This window comes from Monodelphis domestica, chromosome 7, assembly GCF_027887165.1.
Source record: "Monodelphis domestica isolate mMonDom1 chromosome 7, mMonDom1.pri, whole genome shotgun sequence".
Lineage (NCBI taxonomy): Eukaryota > Metazoa > Chordata > Mammalia > Didelphimorphia > Didelphidae > Monodelphis > Monodelphis domestica.
The window spans coordinates 200,404,954-200,422,502 of NC_077233.1; the positions used below are offsets into that span (position 1 = coordinate 200,404,954).

The window sequence follows — 17,549 nt, forward strand, 5'->3', positions numbered from 1 at the left end:
TTCTGTTAGCCAAGGCAAAAGTCACCAGGGCTGTTATCATCATCTGAGTAACCAGAGAAAGTCAGCATTTTCCCTCTCTCAAAAAAGTAGCCTCTGGTTCAGCTCTCTCCAATTCATTTTTATTTCTTTTCAGAAACAGGGTGGTTTTTTCTCCCTCTTTCAAAGGGAGAAACTGTTCAGTTGCCAGAAATTATCTATGAAAGAAAAATGTAAAATTTCCCTGTGGAAGTAGCAGACTTCTCTGTACCCCAAACTTTTATTTTCAGAAACCTTGGGAACTACATAGTGTGCTCCCAAGTTTCCCAACATGTAAATGCAAACTGTACCTATTACTATTTAGCCCTGAACTCTAGGCAAAGAGTTCATTGTGTCTATAACTCATATAATTCATTTAAATTAAATTTCACAGGTATTAAAATGGTCTGTGTTTCTTGACCCCTTTTAATAGTATGGTCACCCAGGTTGCCCCTAAATAGAGGAAATCAGCTTCTTCAGACTTTGTAAGGCGAGGAGACAAAATGTGGAAGCTTAAAATTCAGGCAGACAACATATGTGGAGTTGTGACAATACCAAATTAGTTTATTTGCAGCATATTCTCCATTTGGTTTTATTTTCAGTATGAGACCCCCAAATGTAATCCTTTTGACCTGAGCATTGTACCCCTAAATGATAAACTAAACATTCATGAAAAATTGATGGGTGAGGAAATTAGTACCTTCTTACATTTCAGACTGTGAAATGGCACCAGGGGAGTACTGTTAGTGACAGGCAAAAAGTGTGTTGATGTACTAGATGCTTGCCCTGCAACACTTATCCTTTCAACCTGCTGTCTCTCTCAAAGTCAGTCGGCAGCCCAGGCAGCCTGTCCACACATTGTCAAGATGCCACCCAAAAAAGGTAATTTCAAAGGAAAAGAACAAATTTAGGAGATGTCGGGTTAGTCTTTGATCCTTAGAAGCCTTGGAAGGCTTTTTCAAAGTTGGGGTTTCTCTCTCTGGTAGGATAATTGATTTATTTTCCTATTCTGTTCTGGGCAGTCTCTTTGTTCTTGAAATTTTGGTAGAGTTTACCTTTGCTTTTCATTTTTTTCTTTTATTTGTTGATTTCTGATTTCCCTGGTGAGGGGAATCCAGAGTATTTTCCAAGAATCAAGTTGAAATTTATGATCTTGTGATCTACAGCTGCACTTTCTCTTTTAGGATGGTGCGTTTTGTTAATTTAGACTTTCAGACCAAAAGTTAGTGGAATGACAATGAACTATGGGTAATACAGTCTGTGGAATTGTTGTAGAGCAATATACACACATATGCACACCTGTGTTCAGTTGTGAACCCATTCTGAGCCTGGAAATTTAAGGAAAGTCAGAGATGGAGAGGAAGGGGAGTCAAAAGAAGGGAAAGAAAAGAGACATAAAACTTGGGCAGTTTTTGAAGTGAAAGGTCTAGGCAGTGTGAATGGGAATGGGTTATGTTATGTTTTGTATGACTTACTTTGGTGGCTGCTTAGCATGTACATGAACAGGTACATGAAATGTGGTGCAGTGGGAGCCACATTCTCTCTCAAATTCAAAGAACCTGGGTTCCAGTCCTACCTTTGATGAGTGCCACTTGGGTAACTTTCCACAAGTCACTTAATTGACTTCAGTGTTCTGATGTGTAAACTGAGGTTAGACTAGATGGTCTCTGAGGTCCCTTCCCATTCTATGGTCCAGTGGTTAAGTTTCTGACCCAATGACAATGGTTCTGTGGGGGCTGGTGTGCTTTTATCTGCTACAAGGCTGTTTTCAATTCAACTCTATTTTCCAGCAAAAGGAACTAGTCAAAACTTTTTTTTCTTTTCTTTCTTCTTTTTTTATTTTCCCTTGTGTAGAAAATGGATATACTCCTCTAGGACAGAAATCCTAATGCATAAGCAATGTTGGGGAAAATCATCTTTTGGTTTGATGTATTTAATGTTAGACTGGTAAGTGAATATGAGGATGTCATTAAGTGATAATCTATTAAAGCAATCTGGCTTCAGGGCTGCCTTTGGAATCTGAGTCCTCCCCTATTGAATGCATTCAGGCATTTAGTTGACTGCAAACATCTGGAGTATCTTAGTGATAAGTATTATCCAAGCATTTTTATTGTCATCGGAAAGAGCACTTCTTTCAAGGCTTTTGTGCTCATTCTCTGGGAAGCTTTTGGTAATGGACCAGAACTGCATATTAGCTTTTACCAGGGTGTGGTTCACTTTTCATGATTTGGGGGCAAGAGCCAAATCTTAGGTAATTCTATAGGCTTTTTGGTGTTTGTAAACTGGACAGTCTCAAAGTAATTTGGATGCAAATATTATATATCATCGATGAACTATGGCATTTGCAGAATGACCTGAAGTCATGACAAAGGATAATGCAACCAAGGCACCATTATCCATCCTCTTCAGCCTCCCCATCACTTTGATTAGGCTATTTTGCCTCAATAGCAACCGTGTGTTTGTTGTTCAATATTTATCATGCAGCTATGGTGCATTAAGTGTGTTACCTAGAATATTCAATATTTTGCACAATGGACAAATTGATTTAGACAAGAACAAACAGAGTCCTTACATTAAAAACAGTGCAAAAAAGGAATTTTTTTGGAGTGTAAGGGGAATCAATAGTCCTGAGTTTTCACTGGATTATGGGATTTATGCCATAGAAACCCTATTCACTGATGAACATTCTCATCTCAGTAATAAATAGAGCTCTTGACTTGGAGTTAGGAAGACCAGAATTTGAATTCTACCTCAGACACTTATTAGTTGTGTGACACTGGGAAACTCTTAACATCTTTGGTCCTCAGTTTCCTCAACTATAAAGTAAAGGAGTTAGACTTGATGACCTTTGAGGTCTCTTCCAACTTTAAATCTATGGTCTTATTAACTGCAGCTTAAAATGACAGTGTTTAGAACACCAAGAGATTAGATGAATTAATCATAGTCATGCATGTGTGTCAAAGGTCAGATTTAAACCTTGAATTTAGGACTTCTTACTTACTATGCTGCTTCATCTCTGTTTCTGTCTCTCTCTCTCTCCCCCTTTTGCTTCCCCCTCTCCACACACATATACATGTTTCCTACACCATTGGTGGATACACATCCATACATAGACACACACATACACACACACACACGTTCCACCATTGGTCTAGGAAACACTTAGGGAGGAAACTCCTACCAATGTAGATTAGACTGATCAGCAACTGCATAGTCTTAAAGAGAGTTTGGGTCCTGAGAAATTTATGGTCATACAGTTCACGGCTACACTTTCTCTTTTAGTGAGGAAATCAGGGTGAGGCAAGGTTGCTACATTTTGATAATTCAAACTTTCAGACCAATAAATTAGTGTAATGACAATGAACTATGGGTTATACAGTTTGTGGAATTGTTTTAGATCAAAATACACACACGTACACGTACACCTGTGTTTGGTTATGAACCCATTCTTAGACTGGAAATTTAAGGAAAGTCAGAGAGGGAGAGGATCTTATTCCGGTCATTCAGTTAATATGCATCAAAGATAGGACTGGAACCCAAGTCTTCCTGATTCCAAGGCTGATCCTTTATCCATGAGAACACTTTTCAGGATTACGATAAGGAAAATGGGGAAAGAATGATAAAAGATTGAGGTCTTTTCACAAAGCAGAAAGATCACTGATCTGGAAGGCAAGACCTGAGCTCTATCTAGTCTGTTCTCTGCCACCAACATTGTGACCTCAGACAGATCATTCAATCTTTCTAGGACTCAGTTTTCTTATCTATGAAACAAGAGGGTGAAGCTAGTTAGAGATTCTTAAACTGGAAAGTCTGTGAAGTTAAAAAAAATTGATAACTGTATTTCAATATGTTCGGTTTGGGATGTCGTAAAACATTACTCTGGAAAAGAGTTCATGCATTTCACTAGAGGGCCAAAGTGTTCCACTACACACAAACAAAAGCCCTGGGTTAAATAATCACTAAATTTCCTTTCATTTCTAAAGTCTATGACATGATACTCAATATTTATTCCCTAGGGAGCTACTAAGACGATGCTACCCCTAGCAGAAATTCAAGGATTATAGATAGCTCTAGAGCAGGAAGGTACTTTAGAGGCCATGGATCAAACACAACCCAGGTCATTCCATATGAGAAGAAGCTGAATACTAGGTGGTCAGGTTAAACGAGCAGTGCATTTCAAGACTAGGATTAAAATACTAGTTCTTTTCACTCTATATATCCAAGGGTCTTTCCACTGTTGTATTCCGCCTTCTAAGGCTAGATAGCAAAAGCTTTTTATCTTATTTATACAGAACCAAAGAATACTGGTCTAGACGAACTAACGCAGGTTTTTAAGAAAACACAGCAAGTCTCAACCTTTGAGGAGTACAGGCAAAAATGATGGAGTACCTTGATCCCTCTGTGATCTATTGTTCTAGCAACATTTTCCATAGACCCTAAATGCCCAAATAAAGCATCCTAAGTTCAGGAGCCTTTCTGCAAAGTAAAGAATGCTGCCCTTTAAAACCTGGGGCTTACAATAACATTATAAAAGGGCTACATGATTTCAGCCCTGACTACAAACCTTTTGCCAAATTTAATTGCTCCCTGAAGTAATTAATGCTCAACTTTTAAACTTTATTTTTTATAGTTTCTACTCCACAAGGCATATAATATTCTGATCCCAATGTTAGTCCTAATTCCACTGAACTTGAAGTCTGTGGAAATGCCTTACTTTTTTTTTTTAACTCTTGCCTTCTTAGTATTGGTTCTAAGTATTACTGGATTATTATTCCAAGGATACACAATATTTGTTCCAAGGCAAAAGACGGGTAAAAACTAGGCAACTGGGGTTAAATGACTTGCCCAGGGCCACACTGATAGGAAGTGACTAAGGCCAGAGTTGAACCCAAGACCTCTCATCTCCAGGCCTGGCTCTTTATCCATGGAGTCACCTGGCTGCCCCTGGTTGTGTTACATTAAGCTCAGTCTTCCTGACTGACAAACTGACCTGGCCTTCAGTTATTCTTCCTTCCAAACTCTGGACTAGCTTTCCATCTGCTGGTGCTGAAAGTGGCCTTTTCTTATGAGTTCATGGATGAAGAGCTGGCAAAGACCCTAAGGCCATCTTGTCTAATTATAGGTGAAGAAACTCAAGGCCAGGACCATTAAGGAACTTACATAAAGTCACATAGCCAGTAAGTATTTGAACCAGGATTTGATACCATCTTCCTTACTCCAAATCCAGTGCTCTATCCTTTATGCAACACTGAGTATAACTTTTCCTCCAATCTACAGGTACCTCTTTTTTCAATGTTAGTCTTTGCTTCCTAAACATGCACAATGGATCATCTATTTGGTCCTTTATAGCTGTAAATCAGTTACTATGGCACTACAAATGAAAGAAACAAGATGGCCCCGGTGGTACATACACTATATCTGGAGTTAGAAAACCTGAATTAAAATCCTTGTTCTGTCACTTGCTTTCTATCTTTCTGGATCTCATTTTCCTTATCTGGAAAATGTCAATGTTGGACTAGAAGACCCTAATTTTTTATTCTAAATCCATGAGGGTTCTCTAGTCTAAAACCCTACCTTTACCACAGCATGAGCCCATTTTATGGATTGTAAACCAGATCATCTATTCATGTGTCTGGAGATTTCCTCCTCTTGTTTTCTTTACTTTGCCCCATCACAAATGGACAATTTTAAAAGTGTGCTTATTTATGCCAGTTTAGTCTTTCCTTAAACCCTCTGGGGAGACAGATAATTAGAAAAATCATTGCATCATTAGTGTGCTGTATAAACACAAACTAATTAACACATCATTTCTCTGACATCTTGAAATTTCAGCTCTAGAATACAAATAAGGAAGTCCAGGAAACAGAAAATGTAAGTGATTGGAGTCAAATTATCTGGGTTCAAATTTAAGCTCCAAAGCTTGTGGACCATGTGATAATAGGCAAGTGAGTCACTTTGTATTTCTGAACCTCAGTATCCTTTTCTGTATGTCTTCTTGTACTGATACTATTTCTTGATTTAGGGAAAGTGCTTTAGAAAAGTGAATTATCAATATTAACATTATTGTTCAGAGCATCATAGAGTTAGAGCTAAAGGAATCTCAGAGGTCTTCTAGTCCAATTCTCATTTTATAGAAAAGGAACCCGAGGTGCAAGGAGGTTGTAACTTAGGCACTTAGGTAGTAAGTGACAGAATCGATGTTTGAACTTGGCTCTTCTGATTCCAAAAACAAGCATTCTTTTCACAATACAGTAAGACCCCTTTAGTACAGTTTCACTCATTTTCTGTGACTTCAGTTATCCTTGGTCTGGAGACTGGCAGGTGGCAGGGAAGTCTACTCCCATCAGCAGTCTCTTTCACTTTCACTCTTTCTTGGAGCCCCTACAAAGGGGCAGGAGGAGGGAGAGAGAGGGCTTATATATGGAGTGCGAGGGTGTTTACTTTTATCCAATTTTTTCTCCATTTACTTTCTCTTTGAGAATTAATCCCAAGTATCACTAGTGCAGGGCCACACAACTAGGAAGTGTCTGTGGCCATATTTGAACCCAGGTCCTCTGGGCTCCAGGCCTGGTTCTTTCTCCACTGAGCCACATGGCTGCTCCTATGATAGACCTTGGAAATTATTCCTGGAAGATATGAGTCCTTGCTAGTTTATATTCCTTCTACTGTTGCCTATTGGATAAAATAGAAACGTCTCTGTTTCAGTTTCAAATCCTTTTATGCTCTGGACTTGTAATAGGAAGAGGATGTTTGCAAAAGAACTTTGCAATGCAAACTTTCCTATTACAGACTCAACTTACCTTTTTAGTCTCATTTACTTGTTACTTCCTTCCTTTGCACTGTAGGATTCAGCCACACTGACTTTCTCTCTGCTCCTCGTACATGGTGCTAGATCTCCCTTCTGTCTTTGCCCTAAGCATTCCTGATCCCCGGAATGCTTTCTCTATCTCCTAAAATCTCTGTTCCTTCAAAATGTAGCTTAAGCACCATATTCTTAGTGGAGCTTTTTCCTTCAACTGTTAGTGACTTCCCTCTTAAACTATTTTGTATTTAATTACTATATTTATTCTTTATATGTATTCTGTCTCTATAGATCTATCTCTTTCTTGTACCCCATTAAAGCATGAGCTTTTAATCTATGATGTTATAAAGTAGACTATGGCAGAATGGCTGAGTCTGAGAGATGGAAGGAAACTCAGAACTGAACTAGTCCAACACATATTATTCCCCCTATAATTTTCCTAGGAATGTCATCTCAACTGCCTACTTGGTAGGCGGTTTTTCCTCATGCTGGGTTGAAATCTGCTCCTCAGCAAGTTCAACCTACTATGCTTAGCTCCCCTCTTTAAAGCCATGCAGAACAAGCCCAATCTCTCTTGCATTTGGCAGCCCTGTGCATATTTAAAGATAACAATCACTTTTGGCATCAGTCTTCTCCAGGCTAAACATTCCCAAATCATTCAACCAATCCTCATATGACAAGGTCTTTAGTCACTTCTACCCTCCCTGCTCTGAAAATACTCTAGCTTATTTATATCCTCCCTGAAATGTGGTCTAGAGCACAAAGCACTCTACTACAAATATGCACTGATTAAGGCTAAGTACCTCCCTCATTCTGGACACTGTGTCTTTCTTACTGTAGTCTAAGAAAGAATTAGATAAAATCTAGGTAGGCTGATAAGGGGAATCAAAGTGGTGGTATTAGGGGACAAAGAGCTGAATAACTGTCCTGACCACTTAGGATATCACTAGAACCTTGATTGGCTATTTTGATTTTGGACTGTTATATCATAACTATTACTTATTTCTTTTCAATTTCATCTTTCATCCAGTTTCAAATTCATCCAGGTGTGGTCCATAATTCTAGAAATGTTTAAAGTTTTACTTCTATTATTTCATGAATTAGCTTCTCTTCCTAGCTTCATTTCATTTGTGCATCTGATAAACTTGTCATCTATGGCTTCATAACAATCATTAATAAAAGCATAGAATAATATGGATTCATGGAAGATGTTTGGGTCATTCTATTAGAGGCCTCCCTCCAAGATGACATCAAACCAATAAAGATTTATGGGGCAAGGGTTCTTAAAGTGTGTACGCGTGTGTGTGTGTGTGTGTGAGAGAGAGAGAGAGAGATAGAGACAGAGGCAGACAGACAGACAGACAGAGACAGAGACAGAGAGCAATGAAGTGAACCCTTTGGTAGTCTGATGAAGCTCATGGAACCCTTTTCAGAATGTTTTAATACTAGAAAGAAAAAAAAAATTAAGAATACTTCCAAGGACAAAGCTACATCAAATTTCACAGAATATTTGTTTTTAATCTATAAAGCAAAGAGAATGGAAAAGTTGAATGAAGAATTTTATTTTAAAATAAAATTCTAATATTTTTAGTAATTGGCATGCTTGATTCATCTGGCATTAAAATATATAAAATAAAACATGCAGGATAACAATCATACTGAAAAATAAATAACAAAATATTAAAAACAAAACAAGTTCCCAGATCCCAGGTTTAGAACTCCTGTTCTAGAGATTGTTTGATATTCTAGTTCTACCTAACTGCATTATCATATAGACTTCCTCTCTAGCTTGTCTACAAAGAAAGCATAGTACTTCCATTTGTAGTAAATGGACTTGGAATCAAGAAGATCTGAGTTCAAATTCTTTCTGAGAAGTTGACTAGATGCATGACCCTAGGCAAGTTATTTAACCTCTCAGTTTCAGTTTTCTCATTTACAATATAACACAGAGGGTAATAAGATCATCTTTCTCATTGTGGTTATAAGGTTCAAATAAGATATATAAAATGCCATGCAAATCTTAAAGTATCATATAAAGGCTAGTTATAATTTAGCAACTGGTTATCCCACTGGAGTAGATGTTACCTCCATAGAAATCATTCTTCATGACATTAGGGCTTCAAGAATCACTGTGATTGAAACATTCATGACCCTACAGCTAACCTGTTGGACAGCCTCTTTGAACTTAGACAGATTGGTCCTCAGATGACAAATATTACTGGGCTCATACTTAAAGTCCTTCTATATTAATGGGACCTATGGTAAAACCATTAACAAGTAAGGGGCACCTTCACAGTACGATCAGGCATGAAAGTAAGACCTAACAGGAGGTTTCCAACAATAGCATAAGAAATTCATCTTGAGTTCATTTCCTCTCTATAATTCTTAACCACTGGATCCTACTTATTCTCTTAGTGAACTCTTCAAAAACTTCTCTTCCAAAATCTAGTATGCATGTTAGACCTTTCCTTTTCCTTCTCTATTATAAATTCCAAGATGAAGTAGTTACTTCCTCCCCCAATTTCTATCTTTTCTTTTTCAGCAAACAGTTTTTTCTTGTTTGTCAGCATTAAGTTCAGAACACCACTTCTCCAGGTCATTTCCTTCCCTTTTTAAAGAATTAAATTATTGTTAAGGCAAATAAAAAGTTTCTTAGTTGACCTTTCAGAAATGGGTGATCTATGACAAACAACTGGTTCCAGGTTTGTGATATGTTTCATACACTTATGTTTCTTCACTTTTGCATTTTTTTGGTTTTTATATATTATCCCTATTCCTTTTTTTTTTAACCCTTACCTTCCGTCTTGGAGTCAATACTATGTATTGGCTCCAAGGCAGAAGACTGGTAAGGGCTAGGCAATGGGGGTCAAGTGACTTGCCCAGGGTCACACAGCTGGGAAGTGTCTGAGGCCAAATTTGAACCTAGGACCTCCCATCTCTACTCTGGCTCTCAATCCACTGAGCCACCCAGCTGCCCCCATTATCCCTATTCTTGAAGTCTACAGTCTAATCAAACTGATCTCTGTTTCTCACAGATATTTCTGGTTTCCATGTCTTTGCATTCACCGTATACTCCCTATGTCTGGAATAAACTCTACTGATCTTTATTTCCTAGAATACAACACAAATACCATATTCTATGAGGCTTTACCTTATCACTCCAAGTGCTAAACTCTTCCTTTATTAACTTCTTTATATTTAGCTCTCTTATTTATTTTTGTTTATTCTCTTTATAGTTTTTCTGCATATACTTACATATACACTTATTATTGTAAGGGAAAAAGGGGTTATTTTTTAAAGGGTTGGACTTGATTATTTAAGAGTGGTTACCAGGAATTTAATTAATTCCAAAGAGATTTGTTTTACAATGTATTTACAAAAATATAGAGAAGAATGAAGTAGGAAATCAGAGAGAGGATAAGGTAAGATATTTAGCCTAAGCACTAAGTAATTTACTCTCGGCCCTCACTGGGCAGGGAGAGTTAGTTTCAGTCATCCTCAGCAAAGCCGAGGACTTGGGGAATTCTCTCCAGAGGATAGGTTTTTCTTGAGGCTGGTCTCTTCATAAAAAAACCAGCAGTTAAGAGTCAGCTTTCACTCACCATGTGTCAGTCCAGTCAGCAGATTCTTCATCAGCCTCCACTCCAAGTGAAACTCCCAGTAGAGCTCCCAGTAGAACTCTCTCTCACAGGAAGTTCCACTCCAAGTGAGAGTTCTAAGTCAAATTGCACTCAGGCAGTTGTCACTCCCTTTTAAAGACACTTTCTTGTGTGTCACTTCCCCTAATTTTTATGTCTACCAATCACAGTTGAAGCTTTTGCTTTTAAGACTGCCAAGGGGCAGTCAGCTGATTTTGATTTGTCACCCACTATTTCACACATGGACTACAGACCTCCCTCTTAATGTGTGAAATGGGGTGTTTACACCTTTAGTGATTAAATCTAAAAATGGGCAGATATTCCCACTCAACTTTAAGTAGGGTATTCTAAAAATAGGAAGAGGTTACACTTTAAATCTTCACAATCATGGGGGAGTTAATTATTTTCATTTTCACAATGTTAATCTTCATGTTATATTGTAATATTTATTGGGAAAATGGTTGGGATATGAAGAACAGGGAATAAAGAAGGTTTTGTAATAGGGAATGTAGGAGTTGAAGGGAGAGAGGAAATATGGCTGCCAGTGTGGTAAAAGGAGAGAGATGCCCTCTGCCAAGAGGCTATTTTTTAAAAATGGGATTCCTGAGAAATGGGACACTTATGATAGCCTGAGGGGACGTCTTCTCTATAGAATTATGTAGCAGATACCTCAGAGCAGGTAACCCTCCTAAGGGACAAGCCTCCCCCTAGACTTAGTCGCCCAGCGGGGGTCCAATAAGGACTGTTTATAGTTGCCTGGCTATCCTGAGGTTCAGTCTCCTCTATGTCCCCTGAAATGTTAGTCCTCTTATCTGACTGAGATATTCAAATAAATATAAATTTTAATAACAAGTTTGGATTTGGATGGTTTTAGGGAAGAGGAAAAAGGGACTTCCCTAGATGAGGTTTGAGTCTCTCTCTCAGCTTTGGAGCTGAGGCCAGGCCTCACAGGCTGGTGGAGAGTTTCTGTTATTCCTGTCTATGCTAATCTGCCCTAGTTTTCTTAAGTTTAAAGTCTTAGCAGTAGACAGCAAGATGGAGAAAAGTTCTAACTTTCAGAGCTGGTTGGGCCTGTATCTTTGGGCTGACACCCTAAAGACTGTCCTTACAATCCAAACTGCTTCCTTTAAATCCCTTTGTCCAATGAACACAATCATAAGGATCCAGGTAGAGCACACAGTTGGGAAATTCAGAAATAGAGTCACTTATATCCAGAGACAGGGAGAAAGGCTCCTTCCAGTTTCAGGGCCAGGAAGGAAGAGCTAGTCACAAGACCAACTGCCACTCCCAGTTCTCCCTTCCCCCACCAACTGTCAGTCTTGTTAATATCTTCTCTCTAACACCCAACTGCTGTTTGTTCCAACTCAGTGGCAGAAAGTCCGGAACTTGCTTTAGTCTTCCTTTCCACAATACACAACAGAATGTAAACCCCTTGAGAGTAGGGATTTTAAAAAATTAATATCTCAGTGCCTGGAATATAATAGACATTTAATCAGTGCTTGTTTATTGATCAATTTCTATCTCCTTTTAGATACCCCCACAATAATTTCAATGCCTTTTTCCAGTGTTTAATACAATACTTGGCACATAGTAGGTATTTAATCAATGCTCATAGACTTGATTTGATTTCACTCTCCATTGATCTTCATTGAATGAAATTATCTCCATCATGCTTCCCTTTCCAGTTTCTAGATTTTTGAAAATAAGAGTACCGTATATCTTCATGGGAATAGTTAAGTGGCTTATTGGATAGAGAGACAGGTTTAGAGATGGGAAGTCCTGGGTTCAAATGTGACCTCAGATACTTCCTAGCTATGTGATCCTGGACAAGTCACTTAACCCTAATTGCCTAGTCCTTATTACTCTTCTGCCTTGCAACTGATACTATTGCTTCTAAGACAGGTAAGAGGTTTTTTTGAGTATATTTTCATGACATACAAAGCTACTCTAACTTCTTTTTATTTGTTCTTTTTTAAAAAAAGAGGTATTCCTTGTTATAGGCATATTCAACATGAGTTCTATCATTAAATCTCAAGGATACCTATAACATTAGAATATACCTTCCTGCATTAACACTTCTCACTTACCATTTTTTGTTCTGTGCTTTGTGTATTGTATATAGATGTCAAAGATGATAGATTTTATTCTTTGCCCCTTCTTAGATATTATCTCTGTGAATGAATCAAGGATGCCCATTATCACCCCTATTATTTAACAGGGTACTAGAAACACTAACAGTAGCAATTAGAGAAGAAAAAGAAATTGAAGTAGGCTAATGAGGAAACTAAACTATCATTCTTTGCAGATGATATGATGATCTACTTAAAGAATCCTAGAAAATCAACTGAAAGGCTAGTGTAAATAATTAACAACTTTAGCAAAGTTGCAGGGTACAAGATAAACTCACATAAATCAATAGCATTTCTGTATATTTCCAACAAAATTCATCAGCAGGAGTTAGAAAGAGAAACTCCATTTAAAATCACTCTAGACAATATAAAATATTTAGGAATCTAACTACCAAGAAAAACACAGGAATTATATGAACACAACTATAAAACACTTTTCACACAATTAAAATTATATATTATCTCCTGTGAATCACTGGTCCTCCCTACTGACTTCTAGAATGCGAATTTTTAACAATTAGATGGCAGGGTATATAGAGTACTGGACAGACAGAACCATGTTCAAATAATGCCTCAGATACATGTTACTCATGTGGCTGTGGTTAAGTAATTTAAACTCTCAACCTCAATTTTCTTACTTATAGAGTTGGGATAATAATATCATTTACTTCACAAGGCTATTGTGAGGATCAAATGAGAAAATATAATAAGCACTTTGAAACCTTTAAAATGTTTATAAATGTTAGCTATTGTTATTTTTACCTTGATTGGCAGAACTATGTGGTTAGTCTTCTCTATCACTGTCCATTTTTTTTTGTTTGAAGCCATCTTGTTTAGTTTGATGAATCTTGGGAGTTTCCCCATAATATCTTGGATAAATGGCAGTTACCATTTTTATGTCCTGAGAGGCTCAGTTGTTGGTAACTCCTGAGCAATTAATTCAGTCATGATGAGCTTCCTGACTTTTCTCTATCCTGACACTGTTTCACTCAGCTGCCTTTAATTTGCAATTAATATATTTTACTAAGCCTTAATGAAAACAATGGTTTTTCCTTAGGCTGCCCTCTATAAGAATGTCTCACATCATGATTCAATTATCAACAAGGTTTTTTTCTAATTGAATCTAATTACCCATTTCTTTTCTCCCCCACTCCACAGAGAATCATAGAATCTAAGAATTGGGAGGAACTTCAAATGTCTTCTAGGTCAACTAGAACTCTATGCAATCTTTGTTGGACCCACCTCCACTACACATACCTGATCATGAGCATGCAACCTTTGTCTGAAGACCTTTTGTGGGAACTTTTAGCAGTGAGTGAATGTCACTTTGGGAAAGGTCTAGACCCACAATTCTACCCCACCCCCAATTAGCTCTAGCCTCTGCAGCTTGGGAGAACAATTTATTTCTCCTCCTCCTACTTTTCTTCCTCTTCCTCCTCCTCCTCTTCCTTCCTCTCCCTTCAAATACTTGAATATACTATTTAAATTATATATTTTGAATACAGTATTAAAATAAAAACTGATCTCTTCCTTAAATCTTCTTTCATCTTATGCCTAAATCCTTCAACATCACAGAGTATGATCTCAAACCTTCACCATTTTGTCACCTTATAGAGAATACCATTAACTGTTTATCTCTAAACTCTAGTTTATCAAGCACAATGCTCTGGGAGTGGTCTGATCAGAGAAGGGTACAAGTCAGTCATTCCATAGTCTTAGATAGTGTGTTTCTCTTTATATCACTTTCGGTTTTATTGGCTGCCATATAACTTTGCTGACATTATTGAGTTTGTGGTCTGCTAAAACTTTCAGATCCTATTCAGATAAATTACTCTTTAAAAAAATCTTACCTTGTACCTTGGAACCTTAGAATCAATACTATGTATTGACTCTAAGGCAGAAGAGGGTTATGGGCTAGGCATTAAGTGACTTGCCCAGAGTCACAGAGTAAGGAAGTACCTGAGGTCAAATTTAAAACCAGGACCTCCTGTCTCCAGACCTGGCTTTCTATCCATTACCACCTAGTAAACATCCAGATAAGTTAATCTTATCTTCTATCTCCTCTGTCTAATAGTTGTGAAGTTCATTTTCTGAAGCTAGTATCATTTTGTGTTTATGCTTATGATGTTTCATTTTATTAGATTCAGCCTAATGGTTTCTCTTGTCAAGGTTGTTTTGAATTCTCTAATTCGGCATGTTCGTTATATTTTTCATTTTTGTGTCCATCTGCAATTTGATAAACATGTTATCCATGCTTTTGCCAAGTTATCTCATCTATGCCAATTTATAGATAGACGTATACAGGACCAAATACAAATGGCTAGGATACGCTATCCTAATCAATTCTTACCAAGGTGACATTGGACCTTTGATGAATATACTTTGGTGTTGTCAATTCAACTAAATCCAAACCTACTTAACCATATACTAATCCAGTCCTCATCCCTTCTTCTTGTCCACAATAGTATAAAAGATTTTGTCAAAAAATGTGCTAGCTGTATGTGTGTGTATGTGTGTGTGTATGTGTGTGTACTTTTTTTGCTATATGGTCCAGACCTATGATTTTATCAGCATAGGGAACTCTTGTTGAGTAAATTACCTCTGCCAACACAGATTGGTCACTGTTCTGAAACTTGAAGTAAAGTAAAAGAAATTGGTCTGACATGATCTGATCTTGATGAAGCTATGCTAATTCTCTGTAATTACAGTTTTTTTTACTTAATATTTACTAACCATCATTTTCCTGCTGATGCTCAGATGCTTCTTTGTGTACCTTTGATAAGTTTATTCTTCATTCCTACAGAAGGTAAGAAAACTTGCATCTTCTATATGTAAATCTGATCTTCTTTCTTCTATATCACATAACCATCTTACCTCAGTTTAAGGTCCATGGTGGAAAATTAATCAAAAGAAACATGGGAAGGCACTTGAAGAAAGCAAAACCAAGAAAGTAATAGATATAATTACATAATAAACTAAAATATGTAAATGAAAGGAACAATACAATGAAACAGAACTCTATAATTATAACAACCATTCTTTGCCTTTGAAAAGAAATGAGAAAATTTATATCCCTCTTTCCATTGGCTAGGCATGTGTCTACTGATGTGGAATTTTACATGTAATAACATACATAGTTGCTATGTTGTTTGGTTTTGTTGAAGGAGGAGGGTGAATCTATCCAAATAGAACCATGATATATAAACAGAAGCACCAATGAAACTAGAAAAAATAAAATAAAATGAACCCAGATAGTAAATAGATTAAGAACTGGACATCACAAGATTTTCTTCGATGTTTTTACTCCCACTGTGTTTCCTCTGGATGTGTACAGTGGTTTTCCTCATAGGTTCCTCCAAGTTGTTCAGGGTCATTGCATTTCCACTAATGGAGAAGTCCATTACATCCGATTGTACACAGTGTATCAATCTCTTTGTACAGTGTTTTCCTGGTTCTGCTCCTCTCACTCTGCATCAATTCCTGGAAATTGTTCCACTCCCCATGGAATTCCTCCCCTTTATTATTCCTTTGAGCACAATATTATTCCATTACCAACATATACCACAATTTGTTCAGCCATTCCCCAACTGAAGGGCATCCCCTCATTTTCCAATTTTTTGCCACCACAAAGAGCATAGCTATGAATATTTTTGTACATGTATTTTTCTTTATTATCTCTTTGGAGTTTGTACCCCAGCAGTGCTTTGGCTGGATCAAAGGGCAGACAGTCTTTTAGCATCCTTTGGGCATACTTCCAGATTGCCCACCAGAATGGTTGGATCAGTTCAGAACTCCACCAGCAATGAATTAATGTACCCACTTTGCCACATTCCCTCGAGCATTCATTACTTTCCTTTGCTGTCATGTTAGCCAATCTGCTAGGTATGAGGTGATACTTCAGAGTTGTTTTGATTTGCATCTCTCTTATTATGAGAGATTTAGAACACTTTTTTCATGTGCTTATTAATAGTTTTGATTTCTTTAACTGAAAATTGCCTATTCTTGTCCCTTGCCCATTTATCAATTGGAGAATGGCTTGATTTTTTGTACAACTGGTCTAGCTCTTTATAAATTTGAGTAGACTTTTGTCAGAAGTTTTTGTAATGAAGATTATTTCCCAATTTGTTGCTTCCCTTCTAATTTTGGCTGCATTAGTTTTGTTTGTATAAAATCTTGTTAATTTGATGTAATCAAAATTATTGATTTTATATTTTGTGACTCTTTCTATGTCTTCCTTGGTTTTAAAGTCTTTCCTTTCCCAAAGATCTGACAAGTATAGTATTCTGTGTTCGCCTAATTTGCTTATAGTTTCCTTCTTTATATTCAGGTCATTCATTGATTCTGAGTTTATCTTGGTGTAGGGTGTGAGATGTTGATCTAAACCTAATCTCTCCCATACTGTCTTCCAATTTTCCCAGCAGTTTTTATCAAATAGTGGGTTTTGGTCCCCAAAACTGGAATCTTTGGGTTTATCATGTACTGTCTTGCTGAGGTCATTTACCCCAACTCTATTCCACTGATCCTCCTTTCTGTCTCTTAGCCAGTACCAAATTGTTTTGATGACTGCTGCTGTCTCTTACCTCTTTCTTATTTATTTTTTGGTTTGATTTATCTAGTTCAGATAGAGGAAGGTTCAGGTCTCCCACTAGTAGTTTCTCCTTTAGAAATTTGGTTGCTATGCCATTTGGTGCATATATGTTGAGTACTTATATTTCCTCATTGTCTATACTGCCTTTTATCAGGATGTAATTACCTTCCCTATCTCTTTTAACTAGATTGATTTTTACATAGCCTTTGTCAGATATCATGATTGCGACTCCTGCCTTCTTTTTATCAGTTGATGCCCAATAGATTTGGCTCCATCCGCTTACTTTCACCCTATGTGTATCTACCATCCTCATGTGTGTTTCTTGTAGACAGCATATGGCAGGGTTTTGGATTCTAATCCACTCTGCTTGCATTTTA

The 17,549-nt window shown here is 37.3% G+C and overlaps 1 protein-coding gene across 1 annotated transcript in view; it reads left to right on the forward strand.

Moving 5' to 3' along the window:
• Positions 1-817: 817 nt before the first annotated feature.
• TMC1 (transmembrane channel like 1) overlaps positions 818-17,549 on the forward strand; it is a 209,765-nt gene continuing 193,033 nt past the window's right edge. The window contains exon 1 of the mRNA XM_056806326.1: positions 818-897. Within this exon, the coding sequence (XP_056662304.1) occupies positions 882-897 (16 nt within the window). The 5' untranslated portion in view covers positions 818-881. The remainder of the gene's footprint in view (positions 898-17,549) is intronic.